This window comes from Bombus vancouverensis, chromosome 5 (genome assembly GCF_051014615.1).
Source record: "Bombus vancouverensis nearcticus chromosome 5, iyBomVanc1_principal, whole genome shotgun sequence".
Classification (NCBI taxonomy): Eukaryota; Metazoa; Arthropoda; class Insecta; order Hymenoptera; family Apidae; genus Bombus; species Bombus vancouverensis.
The window spans coordinates 11,159,485-11,176,897 of record NC_134915.1 but is presented as its reverse complement, the minus strand read 5'-3'; the positions used below and the strand labels follow the sequence as shown (position 1 = coordinate 11,176,897).

Below are 17,413 nucleotides of genomic sequence, written 5' to 3'. Positions count from 1 at the left end.
TACCAAAGTTGCCAAAGTCGTCATTATCTTCGTTCACCAAATTCCCGATAACTTTAATCATATCAATTTGCCATGCTTGTTTTTTCGTACATCTTCGTCTCAAAATACGATTCTATACAATCCAATAATGAGTTTTCGTACTAGGTTCTTGAATATGCCAATCATTGCTATTTATTAACTTAAAAATTCTCCCATACTTCCAATCTCATTTTAATCATTTTAATCTAAAGTAGCTCGTTGCGATTACCGTCCAGCGAAAAAGGAAGAAAGATAAATCAAACACAACGAATTTTTGAAACAAGGTACGAAGAGTCGCCAACCAGAATCGAACGATATCGAGGGGAGGCACGGCGCGCGCTAGTTTTCCTGCGTTCGGTCCCGCCTCGTCAGAGATTCGAATCTTCGTGGCTCGCAATTTCAATGCAAATCGGTACACGAGCTCCATTGTGTCTGGCAAATGGAACGATGAATCCGCAAAAAGCGCGGGACGTGAAATTTTGTTCCAGTTCGACGGGTATCACGGATGAAGTACAATGGGCAACGGGCGAGAATCGACGTGACGTCGTTTTGAGGGCGGTGGTTATCGATAGCAGGAGAAAAGAAGGCACCGCGGGAGGCGTTCACGCAACCAAGCAGTCGTATCTGATTCTGTTACTCGGTTAATTACACGCCTTAACGTGAGCCTTGCTGCCGTGGCTGCAATCGACTCGTGTAATGCGCATCATCGCCCTACGCTTTTTACGATTCGCCGCCTCTTCCGGAGGCCTCCGTTTAATATTCACCCTTTCGTCAGCGTTCGCGCGTTTTTCCACCCGTTCCATTCGTTTAATTTTCTGTCGTTCGCGAGCAGGCCGATCCGCGACGACAAGTTTCGTGCCGCTTAAAACAATCGGTATACGCGTGATGGATGAAACTCGATAACGGATTGAGTTAAGCGATCACGCGCATCGTTAATAGGTTGATTCGCAGGATGTAGGTTTGTTACAGCGTGGGATCGAACTGTGGGTAATGTTCACTGGAGCAGGGGGATAAATCGTAACGGGGAATTAAATTTTGTATATTACACTTGTAATCCTTAGCTTATATTTTAGAGATAGTTAATTTTGTTTACTGAACCATGCTATGTAATTATTATGTAACGAGAAATACTATAAGATATAAATTGTAATAAGAAACAAAATTTTATATATTACGTTGGTGTGGAATTTAGTTTGTAAATCATAGTCAAAATTTTATAACTAGGATTATGTGCAGAATCAAGATGTAAATTGTACGATAATAGGAGATGAAATTTGACGTATCACGTATCTGTGGAATGTAATTCTTAAGTCGCCGTTTGTGAAGCTTTTAATTAATAAATTTCAGGTATTATAAGATACGTGTTAGCTAAGATTTCCTAATCTCCGTTTTCATGTAAAACGTTTTTCGCAACAGTCGGAAAGACACTGTCGTCGCTCTGGATCGTCCAGCCACCTGAGAAGTCTCTATCCTCCGGGTACACTGACCGCCCTTTAACTCTGACCTCTGACTTCTGATTCCGAATACAATGCGGGGCTGTTGTCGCGCACCGTTCAAAGATAATGCGCGGCTGTCCAAATGGAACGAATCGAGGAAGGTTCAACCTGATTTCATCTCGGTGTCGATCGTTCTCCAACGATCAAAGAGAAAGATCCTCCTTCTCTTTATCGGTTCCTCCTTCGTTTGTTTCTCTGTCTTCCATTTGGCCTGGTATCGATCTACGTACCAGCTTGTCCGTTACGATAAAGATCGATCGAGATACGAAACAGACGAGAGGACCACTCGTGGTTGACGTATGTATATCTCTCGTTAACCGGAATGACGATAGAATAAATTCCCTGGGAACAGGGAACCCGACTCGTAGAGACTTGACTGGCATTATTTGGACCCGAAGGTCGTGAACCGTGAATGGCCTGGAACACAATAGCAACTCGAGGCGGTCAGGCGCCGTCTTATTGTATATTTCAGTACACCCTCCAGGCCGGAAGTAGTCCTTTTTTCTCCAAGGGACCGATTCATGGGAAACGTTAATTCTTCAACGACTACCTTTCGCCACCTTTCGCCGAAAGTCGCTCAAAATATTTGGCTCGCACCTGGCGTTGACTTCTCTAGACTGGAATAAGTGTCGTTTCGGATAATCCGGGAATAGAAGTCGCTCTTGAAAAAGTTTCCCTTTTCAATCGTCCACCCTAGAGTGACTAATGAAAACATTCACTTATTGAAGGAGCAGCATTTTGTTTATCTGAATGTTTTTTTCGACAATATGAAAGTTCGTATTAATCGATTAATTTTTATAACGTGAGACGTCGAGATATACTGTCTTTCATGACTGAAATTCTTCTGATGTATCGGGATATCAAAGTACAATAACATTCACTTACATGGAGTTGAATAGTATGACCTGTTGTTTTGTAATACCTTTTTATATTGCCAGGGCACAGCACATCTACGCGATTCCCTCATTGCATGATTTTTTTATATTTTGATACATTAATATTGCATTCATTATCGTAACTGTATCCATGTTGTATCGTGTTTCTGATGGAATATCATGTAATTTTGAAGCCTATATTATACATAAAGGAATACACTAAATTGAATTTATGAATGAGCATTTCCCTATTTACACGCCCGCTACCATTCATGCCTATTCATTATATTATTTTAAACAAAATTATATAGCAGACAGATTAATAATTCCAGACTTAAATAAGTAAAATCTAAAATCATAACGTATTCAACAACCCCCTACAACGTAAAACAACAATCACGTAAAATCAACAGCGTTACGATTATCGCCACATTACAAAATTCATCGCGACAATTTCCCCCTTCTCTCACTGTTCAGAAAAGAAAAACGAGGTAACAAAGAGTCTAGCCTGTTACATTCAACGTGTAATAACGCCGATCACGCGAGGATCGGGTACTTCTACGGAATCGGACTTCCTGGAAATTCAATTCTCTCCCTCGGCCTTCTTCCCCGCAAATTAGCACCCTTCAGCGGTGACGCGGTGTCAAGGTGTCAACGAGGGTCGCCAGGGCGAGCACCTTGATTTCGAGGCATCGTTAGATGCGAGGCTCACGGGAGATATGCTGTATATACGCGTAGCTACGGAAGAGGCGGAAGAGTCAAGCGGCGGGGTCAATGAAGCCCGGAGCACGAAGCGTTACTCTTTGGCCGACGTTCGGCCTGCTAAAATAACAAGGCACGTGACGCGAGAAAACAAGGAAGCTCTTGTCTCTTCCTTCGTCCGTCTTTCTTCTCTTCTCGCTTCAACTGGCCTTCGTTCTTTCCATTTTGCTTCTCTTCCAATCTTTCCCCTCTCACCTATTTCATCTTCCCATTCGATTTGTGTATTTTGGTATCGCGTAGGAGATTAAGAAAGATTTTACCGAATCTTCTCAAGATGTTCACGTTCTTGTTGATTCTTCTTAATGTCATGTAAATTGGAAGTCACATGCCTATATGTCTTCGGGTTACAGAAAATTATGAATCATGGTCTTATCTCATAAGCAAATAAAACTCTGGTTTTAGAAGTTTACTAAATTCAGTGTGTTGAAGTACTGACGCATTAGTAAGGTATATATAACATACAACGTATTAAGAAGTAAAGTTGTTCAGGCGCGTTTTGTATATTGCATTTAGTACATTTTAGTGCATTTAGTACACTGATACTGGTAGTGTGACCGGTATTATTTGTTTATGTAATTGAAATTCTTTAATCCTGGTATCATTGGTCACCGATCGCTTTTATAGCCGTCATTGTAAAATTTAATGTCGCTGTTTAGTAACCGTCATGACAGTCATATAATCCATACTCATAAATCAATATCCTTACACCAGCCCACTCTTTTAAGAAGTTTCTCAGCCCCGTTTCTCTGTTGTATCTCTCCATTTTTCAACGGCTTTAACTCGAGCATAAGAGGATATATTAACAATTAATGAACTGCCTGAAAGCCTAGGGAATATTCTTTCCCAAAGTACCAAGCGCCATATGAATGGAACTCGTTTCCAAGGACGGAAGACATTGACCAGCCGCCGACTCGAAATAGAGTCGTCGTCGTTCAAGTTCTCATTGTTCGCCACTTTCACCGCCATAAATAACCTAGTCCTAACACCCTGCATACACCTCTCGCCTCACCTAACCACAAATCTATTCTCCATATCCGTAGTTGAAACAAAAATACACATCTGAAAATCTCCCGCGCCGTATCGCGTCCCATCCAGAATCTCTCTCCCCATCGGTCTCCACTTCCTTCGAATCTTCCCCATCTCTGGCGAAGCACGTTCTCTAATCTACATCGTCCGCCTCTCCCCCAATAGCGCGTATGTTCCATTGACTCGCATAGCCGGCAAGAGCCAACCGTGTTGCAGGTACCTTTGTTAATTAAGAGGCGTCATGTGTGGCCCCTCAGCCGTAGGTACACGTTGAAACTGTACACGCTAGCGTTCGTGTGTCTGCCCAGCGTAATACGTGGTCAACCCATATAGTGACCACGCGAGACTTCCCCTATATATATGCATGTGTAGATGCATACACACAGAAACACATATACAGGGTGATTTTGAAATCGTGGTATGTGAAAATCTGAAGGATGTGATTCTTTACGTAAAAGTATTGGGTTGGCAACTAAGTGATTGCGGATCTTGTCATTAGGTGGTATTGACAAGATCCGCAATCACTTAGTTGCCAACCCAATAGATTGAAAAAGATATCGGATAAAATGTATTCGTACGACGCTTCGTTTGCGGGAAAATTGGGTTTTGAAATGTGTCGTGTATGATGTTAGTAGAAATTCGTTTGCAAGTGTCATGTTCGTCTCATTTGGATGTTTAAAGATTTCTCAAATATACGGATAAACTAAATATGTTCAAATTCTACTTTCTCGAAAACGAGTCATTGCATGAACAAACTTTTGTTGAAATGCGTCAATATATCGTGAATGTTGAAATGCAGCCAATATTAAAACCGTTATACAGAATAAGCAAATTATACGATATTTTATTATGTCATTATTAAATGTTTATATTATTTCATGTCGTTAAATTATTATTAAATCTTTATATCATTTAATATAGTTAAATTTTGATTAGATTTTATGTGCAACATTATATATATATCGTTATATTAATAAATCATATTTATTCTGTATTTCTACGTGACGAACCACGTCGTTTTCAGCTGTGTGTATCGCAATTTTAGAATCACCCTGTAAGCACAGAGGGAGCTCTTGTATCCAGGCAAGGGACACGACTAACTATCCAGCTACACTGGCTAACGAGGGGCCTCGTGCAGATCTCGTGGTGGCTATTCGATGGCGGGACCGGATTACACCGTTCCGTTCCGAATTATCGGAAACCGATGAGCTCGGTTTTTCCGTAGAACGCACGGCTCGCGTGTCGCGTGACGTTGCTCAATTAAGTTCGCAACCCCGGAACTCTTGCTCCTTTTTCGTCCCTGTTGTTCCCTCGTAGATGCGGGGGTGGGTTGTTTAGGGGGTATTTGCCACAAGCAATTACCGTGGCGCGATGGAAAGAGATTTCGACGGAGGTCGGCTTGTTCGGGAGGTGCGGCTGATTCGGTGATAGATCGGAGATTAACCCAGGTTCCAGCCTCGGTGGTGGAGGCAGGGTCGATGTTGGAGGTTTCGGGGTAGGTGTTCGAAACCTTGTTCTCCTTGCTGTAGATCCTATGGGATAACGTTTTTAGGTTGGTGTGTGTCGGGTTACGTTAACGTTTATGCATATCGTAGAGATGATCGAGATATTAGGTTGCAATATATGAAACCATAGGTCCTTAAAAAGGATAGGTTAAAGAATCAAAGTCATTTATGGAACAGAGAATTCTCATCTTTAAGAAATGTTCGTCGACGAAGAAAGATTTAGGAAATTGATAAAAGAAAATCAAACGCGCGTTGAATGTTATCTTCTGTGAATAATTACAAGAATCTTCTAAATGTCTTCCAGTAATCTCAGTGCCCTAGCGATGAAATTAGATAACACGCGCATATAGCAACTTAATGTGGACAATTATAGAAGAGATATCGTCCCACATTCGGAAAATTCATTACAGTCTCCGAAACACGAGGCTTCGTTAACTTTCTAGCAGGAACAGCCTCTGAATCGTACCCGCGAAAAGAGTTTCACGTCTAGATCGGTAATTTAAATTGCAGAAGCTTATCCCGACTCTCCTTTGAATCCACGTCGGAAGCTTAAAACCTCATCTATCAAAGAATTACTATCCGCGGCTAAATAACCAAGGGGGACTGTAGGAATAATCCACACAAAGGAAGCAAAACGCGCAAAACAGCTCTGTTTCACCCCGTTCGGTCCCTCGATCGAGCCGAGTTTCTCTTTTTCTCGAGCTCGTGCGCGCGTTATATCGCTCGATTAAGCGCTCATCCGGTTACTCTATTTTTTCCTCTCTCGTAGCCTCTCGCGATGTCGAGGAGAAAAAAAAATCAGCCGCGGGGGTTGCAACGAAAAGAGGGGAGGGGTGGCGCGCGTGAATTAGCGTGGTACTGGGTGAGCGTGTACGAGCAATCAAAGACACATTGAAGAGGGAAAAGAGATCCGGTTGTGCGCGAAAATGGCCAGTCGGAATTTATACGAACTCGTCCCGAGGAATTAGACGGGGAAACGATTCCGCGGAACTTTATCGGCCAACCGATCAGCGGAATTATCGGAAATCGATGGAAATCCTCTTTCGCCGACTGTTCGTGTCTCCTCTTGGCCTCGCTCGATTGAGTCCTCTGGGTCTTCTTTTCCTTCCATGTTTCTCTTTCTTTCTCTTTTTCTCGTTGGTACTACACTCGATTCCACGGATCGCGTGTTTGCGAACGTGTGCACACAAAGAGAACGGGGCTTTGACTGAGCTAACTGAAAAGAGAGAGGAAGCCGAAGGCGCGAAAAGAAAACACCGTGGATTGATGGATAGTCGTGTAGATGGTCGTTTGTTTTAATCGACTCCGTGGAAATCGCCGCTTCATCAGAGTACTGTAATAATGAAAGGAAGAGAACGAAGCGAAGCACATTTTTTAGTGAATGCGATACAATGGATGCTCGTATAATACGTCTAGCGTTATAGGAAATAGCATTACACGAAAGCACATGGCTTATAACAATTCAGGTAGACGAAGTAAAGTTTTACGTCTTTCATAATTAGAATAAAAAATTCTGTTTAAACGAAATCCACTTATTCGAACGAAGCCTTAATTAGCGTCTGATTAAATGCCGATTGAATCTACTTATCTGAACGTGATTCCCTATTATACTACGAACAATCACAATGAAAATCTTATGAAATGATATAAAAATGTCGTAGATGTTCAATTTTCTTATGATGATCCGTGATACTTTGTGATTAGGAAATTCTCGATCCGTACTTTTATCGACACAATGTCCACGTTCGACAACCTGGTGTATTCGTAAAAGGCGAAAAAGGGGATAATAGAGAAAGAAGCGCAGGCGTGAAAAGAAAACATCGTGGATGGACGAATCCCATGGTGCAGGATATTCGTTTTAATCGACCTAAACCCACAGAAAATCGACGTTGCCAGCGTGGTGTCGATATGGCACGGTCGTGGTCGTCCAAAGTGGCTAACGACGACTCTTGTACGAACTGATTCGGGGAAAAACTGGCCGTACTACGATTCTACCCTATCGGCCAATCGATCGAGATCCATTATCGAAAACCGATGAAAATTCTCTTTTAGTTGCGCTTCGATTCACCACGGTACGTCACGTCGCCGAAAATTTTTGCTTGCCCCTCCTCCACCATTTCTCGTTCTCTCACCGATATATACATATGCGTGTCAGCGTGTCTTTTTTCCTCTTTTAGTTCGTTCGTTCATTCGTCCGCCGACGCTTCTCATTTGCTCGTTGTGCGATTCCCATCTCCGCGGGCCGGATATCGAAGGTATCTGCCCGCCATCGAATATAAATTCTGACAATTTTTTTCAGCGTGAGAGGCGAATTTTTGTTTCCTCGTATTTTCCCAATTCATTCCGATGACCGGCTGCTTTCCGTGAAACGCGTGAAAAATAACGAGCAAGGACAACGATAAAAGGCTGCGACGTCCGATTGTAAAGTCTGTCGATCACGATGTCCATCCGATGTGCACGCGGATCTTGTCGCTGATATTCAAGTTTCGCATGATTGACGCTGATATACTTGTAGAATCTTCGGGAAGATAATACGAATCGTTATAGACAGCGTAAATAAGATAAAAGGAAGTGAGTTGATAACTCTAACCGCTTTGATTACCACCGTCATTTTTAGAGATATGAAAATACTTTATTCCTATAAAATATATAGCCCAAAGAGAATTACATTGTATATCTGAGTAACAACATTTTTATGACTCGTGAGAACTTCTTGGTCATTTCAAGATCTACTTTTTTAAATAGTGCATGTTTATGCAAATTTATATTTTTATCAACTCAAGAAATGGAACATGGAAATTCCTTTCACCTAATAAAAATCGTAACAAGTAGTCACTCTTGAATATTTTATTAATTGTGTGTCCTAAACGTATTCGATGCAGTTTTACACTTTCAGAACATTTCCTTAATAAAACGAAATACGCCCGATATAAAGCTCTTCTCCGAAGAAAGGCACACAAGTTTTTGCAATATCGGTTTCCATCACAATCCCGCTGCACGAGTGGCAATTTCATTTTTCCGTTTCCCCTTCTTTTGGGAAGCGGTGCAAGACGGAGAAGTCGATATACGAGAACGAGGACGATTATCGCGATGAAAATTGTGGCCCTCGGCCAAATGTCGCACGGGGATAAAGGTCTAACCGCTGGTTGGCGGGAAATGCATCGGACTTGTGCACCGGTGCGCCGCGTAAATCCGAAAATTCATTACTGCAGCCTCTCGCGAGCGAGCGAGCGTGCAAAACGGGCCGATTGTTCGCGAACAGGACGTTCCGGCGAGCGAGACGCCTGGCAGTAATGGGCCGGCGTCAGGATTTACAAGGGGATGGTAACCAGCGTTGGCTATTGTTGACAAGCAAATATAGAATTTTCACGATTCCGATGGAACAATCCCCGGGGGCGGTGAATAACGTCCGCGCGAATTAATAACTCGATCGTAAATTACGATTACGGAGGGTAGAGAAGGGATGGGTTCGTGTATTTAGAATTCAAATGACTGACTGCGCTCCCAGCCTGATCCTGCCTGATTGCCGGTACCCCCATCCGCGCTCCGATTTCTGCCACATGTTAATGACGATAATCCAATTCTATGAATTTATCAGGGACTGATAATAACCAGCGACGTTCGTTTTGATTTGTCCACCAGATTCGAGATTATCGTCCGGCTGGTTTTAATTTGATGTGAAATCATGCGAAGATTGTACTATATATGTGCATATTATATTTATTATCGCATTGCGATAGGCGCTTATTGCTTCAGTAATACGAGCAAAAGCGGTATTACGATGAGAAAGTTTGATTTTCAGAGTCATATGCCGACAAGGATGTTAAGGTTCATCGATTGTTCGACAATTTCTTCTTTCGAAAGAAACGTGGCTTCGATGAAACCGTATTATAAAGTACAATACAGAAACATTAAATACACACAAAATAATAAGCAATAGTCGAAAATCATTTTTGGCACATACATATGTCCTAAAACTTTGTCTAATGCAATATTTGCCAAAGGAAAAATGCAAAGATTATTTAATACAAGTTTGATTTTGTTCCAGAAGGCGAGGACGCCGCGGAAGACGAAGATTCCTATCTCCTGGAAGAAGACGACGTACCTTCAGCGACAATAGCCACCGACACGGAACTAATTTCCGAGGCAGGAGGCCATCTGCCCGTCTTTCTCACCGAACCAGTCGATTCGTTTGTGGTGAAGAACAAACCGGCCACGTTACATTGCAAGGCCGCACATGCGTTGCAGATCTACTTCCGGTGCAACGACGCGAGGGCGGAAGATTCGCAGCAACAGGATTTCGTAGACCCTCACACCGGCACTAGGATAGTCGACTGCGAATTGAACGTAACCAGAGACCACATCGAGGAATATTTTGGCAGAGACAAGTTCAAATGCGAATGTATCGCATGGTCTGGTTCCGGACAGATTAAAAGTCAGCCTGCGACTGTCGATGTTGCTTGTAAGTGCGAAAATAATATTGTCCGATCGTATTGTCAAAATGAATATTAGTTTAATATTAATTGGAATAATATTAATTTTTCAAACGTCTCGTAAGATTGACTTTCTGTGTTTTTGTAAGTTACGAATTTGAAGACAGCTTTCTCGGCAATTTAAAACAATTTCTGGCATTCTGGTTATTGAATATACCAATGAATTATAAAATTAGTCGAGCGTAGACTAGTTAGTTTGAGTTGCACAGAAGGTTTAATGTAACGCGAGACATCTCAATTCTTCCAAGAACTTCGCCGATAAATATTCGGCTGTGGACAGTTGTTTGCTCCGCTGTCGGGACAGCCACGACTTTCGTCTTACTTCTGGCCCCTCGTAATTATCTTGATTCTCCTAAGCGAGGTCATTATTTAATTCCGACCCTTAATGCGAGGCAACACAATGACCGGCAACCATGAAGTTTCTAAGAGAATCAATTTAGGAAAGGACCGTTTGTTCGGTACTTTGCGCTTACGTAACTGTCGTTCGGACAAAAACTTTTGCTCCGCGAAAATGCCGTAGATAAATCACTAGAGCTCCTCCTCGACCCACTAGTCTTGTTATCAGCGTGATTAAGGACAATTGCACACATTTATCAATACTCGTGTTTTGTAGGTAAAGCGTTGCACGGAAATTTTCTCTAAATTCGCAATATTTCTTTATCGTTAATTTAACGGTCTTTGCTATTTTTATCTTTCAAATTCGTCGGTACATTCAACGAATTGCACAAAAGTTTCCTTTAACTTACAGCATTGTTTTATCATTATAATCTTTATGATAACTTTTCTTTCCACTTCTAGTCACTTTCAAATTTCATAGCATCGAATTTCATAGTCTTTTCTTCAACAAATTGTATATATATTTTCTTTAATTTCCAAGATCTCTTTATCGTTATGTACTGTCTTTAATGTAATAATTTTTCTTTCTATTTCCATGTGTCGAATCCACCAAATATCTACTATTACTTTTTCTCAAAGAACCTCCGTTTGTATCATGTTTCTAACAGCCATAAATCCCATTTTCTCAGACCTGAAGAAGCAATTTGAATCTCCGCCGTACTCGGTATCGGTGGAAGCAGGCCAGAGCACCGAACTCAGGTGTCTTCCTCCTGTGGGAGTGCCACCACCGAGGGTGTACTGGCTAAGAAATAACGTCCCCGTCGACACGGAGTCGGACACGCTTTTAGTGTCTAGCGAGGGACACCTTCTGGTTGGCCAAGCGAAGCTAAGCCATCAGGCGAATTACACTTGTGTCGCGGAGAATATCGCGGCCAAGAGGCTTAGCGAGCCTGTCAGCCTGACAGTTTATGGTAAGTTTGCTTTGATGGCATATAATTGCACGTTACTTCTCGTGATTTGTTTCCATATTCCATTTCAAAGGAATACGTGATGTAATTAGACGTAAATGACTTTGAACTTCTATTAACTCTCCATAGGCGAAAAGTATTTTTTAATTTTCGGTAGATAAAACATTTTAGTATTCTTGATTTTTGAAAATTATTTCCTGAATATTTATTTTTATAATTATTTCATTGTAAAAATAAAAACTCTTCTCGAAGAAATTTGACGATAAAACACAGATTGCTGACGATCTTGTTCGTCTGTTGAAGTAACAAAGCAAAATAGCTATTTTTACTATAATACTATAATATATAATAGATACAAAAATTGGAGTTTCAACTCAATGGATCAAGAATGCTATAATTCAACACTATCTGCATTTTCTACTCTTTCCAAGATACTAAACGAAACCAATAATTAGAATATCCATAAAAATTTGGTTACAGTGAAGGGTGGATGGTCCTCGTGGTCCGCATGGTCCGAATGTCACTCGAGATGCGCGAAAGGTGGCCAGAAACGAACTCGAACATGTACGAATCCCGCCCCCATGAACGGGGGTCAGCCTTGCATGGGTCCGTCTCAACAGAAGATGGACTGCAACATCGCCTGTCCCGGTAAGTGTCCCGTGAATTCATTATCCAGCCGGGACAGAATGAGATTTTCAAGGAAGCATCACGGTTCGTTAACGTCGATACGCCGTTCGGTTCCGCGACTGAACAGAGATTTCTTGCCGACGTTGTCCCTACCACGCGTCTATTTCTATCCGGTGGCGAACGAGCGAGCAAGAGATCATCGTCTTCTCTTCGTTCGATTGTGAGTCGTGTTGCGCGGGAACGACGCGACGGTCGGGCAAGCAGGTTCTACCACGACAAACCGATATTACCGATGCCAAGGGAGAGGAGAGGCTCTCTCGTTTGATTTACGAGCTTCCCTCTTTCCCTCTTCGAATGTCGCCGATGTCTCAACAGGAGGCGGTTCTCAGCTCTCTTAAATTGTATTCACCTTTCGAAAATGCTTCGCGACATCCCGAAGGAGAAACCTGCACGCACGATCGGCCATGCGCCGAGTGCTATTGAAAATCGTCGGGGGCAACGTCCACGGGAAACGTGGCGGGGAGTCGCGGAGGATCGACGAGTGAAATATTAACCCCTTGTCTCGTGGTTCGCGCTGACACGCTGCACTGGCAGAATTTTGATATGGTTACTCGTTTTGAGTGTTATCCTCGAACAAGAGTCGAGCTCTTGAATGTAAATGGCAGGTAATTGGAAAATGAAGATGGATATGCATATATGTATTTTCTGTTTGGTAAAGGCGAGAATGGCGAGACAGGGAGTTAATTAGAAAGTCTATTGATACTATTGACTGTCGCTTATGTGTGCGCACGTGTTTCTCACTAACTGTCTGTCCTGCTTTCGATAATGCACCTATACGTCTTTCTGTCTAACGCTCGCTTCGGAATAGCCGGCACTCTGGAGGAGTTTACCAACGCACTAGGTAAGTGTATACTCGTAAATCCGCTTCAAAAGCCAACCATTAAATTAAAAAACAAAAAAGAAAGAAAGACAGAAAACGTCCACGTATAATATCCACATAATATTCCTATTCCAAAGCAAACGCTAGAAAAGGGAAAAAGATTTCCCTCGAGGAAAAGAATCATTTGTAAGTATCGCGTCGGAACTACTCGAATCATAGCCAAAGATCGAACGCATACGGAACAGAGACTGCTTTTTTCCACGGGGCCGGTACGAGTCAATTAAACGGAAAGGAAGCGAAGTCCTCACGACCGAATTGACGAGTATGGCTTTCGAAAAAGGCTCGTGGGGATACGGACGAGTTACGAGTCTCGCTGTCCCGTTTCCACGTAGCTTTTTACCCATCGCTTTAACGGCGATCCGAGTTCCCCTTAACGACCTCACGAAAGAAAGACGATCCTTCGAACCGTTCGCCTCTTTTTTCTTTTCCCGGGGACACACAGTGGTGGACGGAGGATGGTCCAGATGGTCGGCATGGTCGGTGTGCGGCACCGACTGTACGCATACAAGAAGAAGATCCTGTGACGAGCCACCACCCAGCCACGGTGGACGACCTTGTCAAGGGAGGGACATCAGCGTGGCGAATTGCACCGGCGGCATGTGCAACAGTAAGTCACGAGATCCTTTCCCACTTGTCACGACTCTCTTCGGCGCCACATCGGCTCATCCACGTGAAAAAGATACCTTGTTCGCGAGAATACACAAGCTAATCACCTTTAAGGTGGATCGCGGGTAGGCTGAATGGCTTAGAAGATAGTAGAAGCTTTTTTCGTAGATCGGATAAGGAATAATAAATGTTCGGTGATTCGAGTTTAACTGGACTCCATTTTATCGGTAAAGTGAAACTTTGTGGTGTTTGGAAAGTCTGTTTGGGGATTCAGAGTTCTGGATTTTTCTATAGTGTGAGTTGAAGGTGATCAGTGTGTAATTAGAGTTGATTAACGACCGAGTAAAATGAATATTCAAGTAGTTTTATGTTTTCTGTTTTATGAAGTCGATCATTCCTGAATAATTATAGACTATAATTATCTTTATGACTACTGCTTCTTGCCTCGCATAGAGAATATACTTATCATAAATTAATCTTTACTCACCATTCGCCGCAAACGCTTTGATAATCGTGCCATTCTACCAGCCTCCTGTTTCTTTTCCAGATGGTAACACGAAGATGGGCGGCGCACACTTGACCGAGCATGGTAAGTTCACACTTAAAAATTCACTTTTTCCTTGATACTTAGTTCTTTTAATAAAACCTGGTATAGTCTTGAGAAAATGTTATAATTCTATGTTTGTACGTGGCATGTTTGTGGCACAAAGAATTCGACGTCACGATTGGACAATAGCGATTCGCCAAACGTTCGAGACCCACCCCCGATCCGTTCCGCGGTGGCGACGTGCGAAAATCGAAATAAAATATGGCGAGTAGGCGTAAGGCACGACCAGCCGCGAAGAAAACGCGCCTAACTCGTCGCGCGACATTCTTAGATGGATTCTTCACGGTTTGTGAGCGCCGTTTATATCCGCCGTAGAGCTCGGTTCGCGATCAGATACCATTCAAATCGTTCGTCCCATGTTGGGAAAATAGAACAGAGCGATCGTGCGCTGAGCGCCGCTCTAAGAACGATATTCATCGATTCAGGTATATTAATGCGAATGTCGAAGGCGTCACGAGCCTTTAAACGGTTGCGCGTCGTCGAACAATTGATGTAGAGTAAAATAATTCCAATAGCGAATGAGTACACCCATATTTATGCAGAAACGATGAAGAAGAATAACCAATAAACTATTGATACTAAGAGAAAAAAAACGGTCAAAGAATTTAATTCTCAAACGAATAAACTAAAATTATCAGTGAAGTTTTACAAAACAAATTTTACTTCGTTTAAAATTCTAAAATTCTAAAAGCTATTTTGTACAATGCAATTCTGTAATCTACAACCTGTCAATTCACGAATAACAATCGATAAATTATTATAGAAGAGGATTGCGATCTTCGATTCTCGCAACTCACGCTCAAATACCTTCTCTTCTTCTTACCCAATTTACCATCCACCTCTTGTACAATTCCAGTCGCTTGCCATCGGTTTAATAATCGTTTTCCAGCCCGAGGAAAAATGCCTCCTCATTCCCTCGTCATCCCTCCGCTATTTACCCAGCAAGTTTTCCACGCCAATGACGAAGGTCCACAGCCCCTCCGCGTATTTACTTTTAATTACGCGACCGGTTAATTATTGACGCTCCGCAGGACGATCGTCGAAGGGCCGATTCGCGGTCCAAACAGTCGCAACAATGAGGTGGCGGCTGCTGCTAGTCAAGGGTGGCCCACTGGTCCGTATAGATCCAGACACAACCCCCGTTAGCTGGACGATTCTATCGACCGAACCACATCAAAGTTGCACGCGATACCGTTCGACGTAGGCTGTATTCTCTCCCCATTCCACCTCGCGTCGACGGGGGTGGGTTCGCTTTAATATCGAAGAAAATTATGTAATCGGTAGCCGTTACGCCTCCCGCGCCCCTTCCAACAGGGGAAATTGATCGTGCATGCAAATAAAGTGCCATTATCCCGTGGCGAAACTCTGAACGTGAGTATATGGATGGTCGAACAGAGGGAAGAGAGAGGGTAGCAACCACCACCCTTTGGAACTTCGATTTTCGTCGAAAGCCACGATAAGACGCGAAAACTGTTGCGAATTACACCCCGGTAGTTGGTGAGAGGTTTTAGGATAGTTTTCGCCGAAATGGTTAACTCTAAGGTAGAAAACCAAGATTCTGAAATTATTCAACGAACGTGTAGGTATGTTTGCGGGTACGATATTTGAAAGTTTTCCATAGACTTCGACGAGAAAAGAGGAGCCGAAAATAAAATGTTAGTAAAAGGAATATAGAATATCCAGTAGTTGTACCAGAGTTAAAGTAAAGTGGAATACACGTACTTCGAGTTTACATACGAATTTTCTTTCTCTCTTTCTCTTTCGCGAATCTTTTCCAATTCTTTTTCATAAAAATACATGTGTATTTTATAAAAATGCCTACAGTGTTTTATTGCCTACGGTGTTTCAAAGTAGTTACGTCTCTTTCGAGGAAAGATTCACGAAAGTGAGATAACAAAAGAAAAAGGCAATCGAAGCCAGAATTCTTTCAAGGGGTTCCGAATGAATTATAGGCTTCAGATACGTTAGGTCGAGGTTATGAAGCGTTATCAATTGCCGTTAAGGAAATAAATCTCTGCGACCCCCTGCACTAGCTCCACTTTTCAGTTTGCGGAGGGTGAAGCACGCGAACGATCCAGGCGAATGGAGGAGAGAGCCTGCGTAACCCGACTAACGACGTGGAACTATTGCGTTTCAGGGAATAGATCCTCTTTCTCCTTTCTCCCCCTTATTTTCTGGATCTTCGTATGCGTTTTCGTCGCGGCGTATATTGATGTTCGAAGCACGTGTCCCGGGACCAGCGTGCGCCAAGCAGACGCACATGATCCTGCGAACGAGAAGCCGGCTCTCCTCCGAGTCACGTACCGGGGTTACAACCGGGAATGGCTTTGACATTCTAAAATTGGAAGAAGCTTAGGAACGTCAGCCGCCGCTTTCTCGCCGCGTCGGAGATCTGATGGTATTTGTCGAAAATCTCCTGAACCAGACACGGATACCTTGAACGTGGCAATGAGACGATGAAGGCTAGACACCGTGGAAAGAATTATTTTCCCCTTTTTCTTTCTTACGTTTTAGAGCGAGCAACTTCGCTGATAGGCGATTAGGTGATAGTTTGTAGAATTTATTTAAAAGTTTTCGCAGACTGTGGCGCAACTGCTTAAAGCTAGTTCTAGTTCTCAGCGAAGTTTCATATTGCAAGATTTTTGATAAAGAACTTTTGTAATGAAGCAATAAGATTACTCTTGTTTTCAACGACGGTAATACGGACCTCTGTGAATTTAAAGGCTGAACTTGGTTTCATGTTAGACATTTTTACGAGGAATCTCTATAGTACAAATAATAATTTATTTCACAGGGAAAATATCGTTTCAACTTTTCCGTACTTTCTTTATGTCTAATGAAACTTTATTGCATTATTCTATATCACGAACTTCGAATTGCACGTTTGTCTTAGTAAATCGATTAATATGTCAGTACTTTATATCTCCATTGTTACATAAAATATCACGTTAAACTTCTTCATTTTTTAATCAAACATAACAACCGTCTCGAGACTTTTGAGCAACATTCGCTAGGAGAAAAGTTGCACGAGTAATTGCTTTACTCTCCTCTCGTTTCGTAAAGTGATATCCACGAACTTTCGCGATTTACGACGGCACGTCGCCTGTCGAATGAAGCGTTCACAAGCGATCCATTCGCGGCTCACCGGGGCAAG

General features: G+C 42.6%; 2 protein-coding genes across 8 annotated transcripts in view; one reads left to right on the top strand and one right to left on the bottom strand.

Annotated features, from left to right (window-relative positions):
• The window catches only part of LOC117156111 (netrin receptor UNC5C), a 252,403-nt gene extending 237,800 nt beyond the window's left edge, over positions 1–14,603 (bottom strand). For 2 of the 4 annotated variants that reach the window (XM_076618503.1, XM_076618502.1), the window contains exon 1: positions 14,140–14,603. The gene's annotated coding sequence lies outside the window, so the exon portion shown is untranslated. The remainder of the gene's footprint in view (positions 1–14,139) is intronic. The other 2 variants (XM_076618505.1, XM_076618506.1) reach the window with 1 other exon arrangement.
• Positions 1–17,413, top strand: part of LOC117160654 (netrin receptor UNC5C) — a 44,571-nt gene that overhangs the window by 20,765 nt on the left and 6,393 nt on the right. For 2 of the 4 annotated variants that reach the window (XM_076618507.1, XM_033341559.2), the window contains exons 3-7: positions 9,731–10,144; positions 11,201–11,482; positions 11,960–12,127; positions 13,489–13,653; positions 14,200–14,241. In XM_076618507.1, coding sequence (XP_076474622.1) covers positions 9,731–10,144; positions 11,201–11,482; positions 11,960–12,127; positions 13,489–13,653; positions 14,200–14,241 — 1,071 coding nt within the window. The remainder of the gene's footprint in view (positions 1–9,730; positions 10,145–11,200; positions 11,483–11,959; positions 12,128–13,488; positions 13,654–14,199; positions 14,242–17,413) is intronic. The other 2 variants (XM_076618508.1, XM_033341568.2) reach the window with 2 other exon arrangements.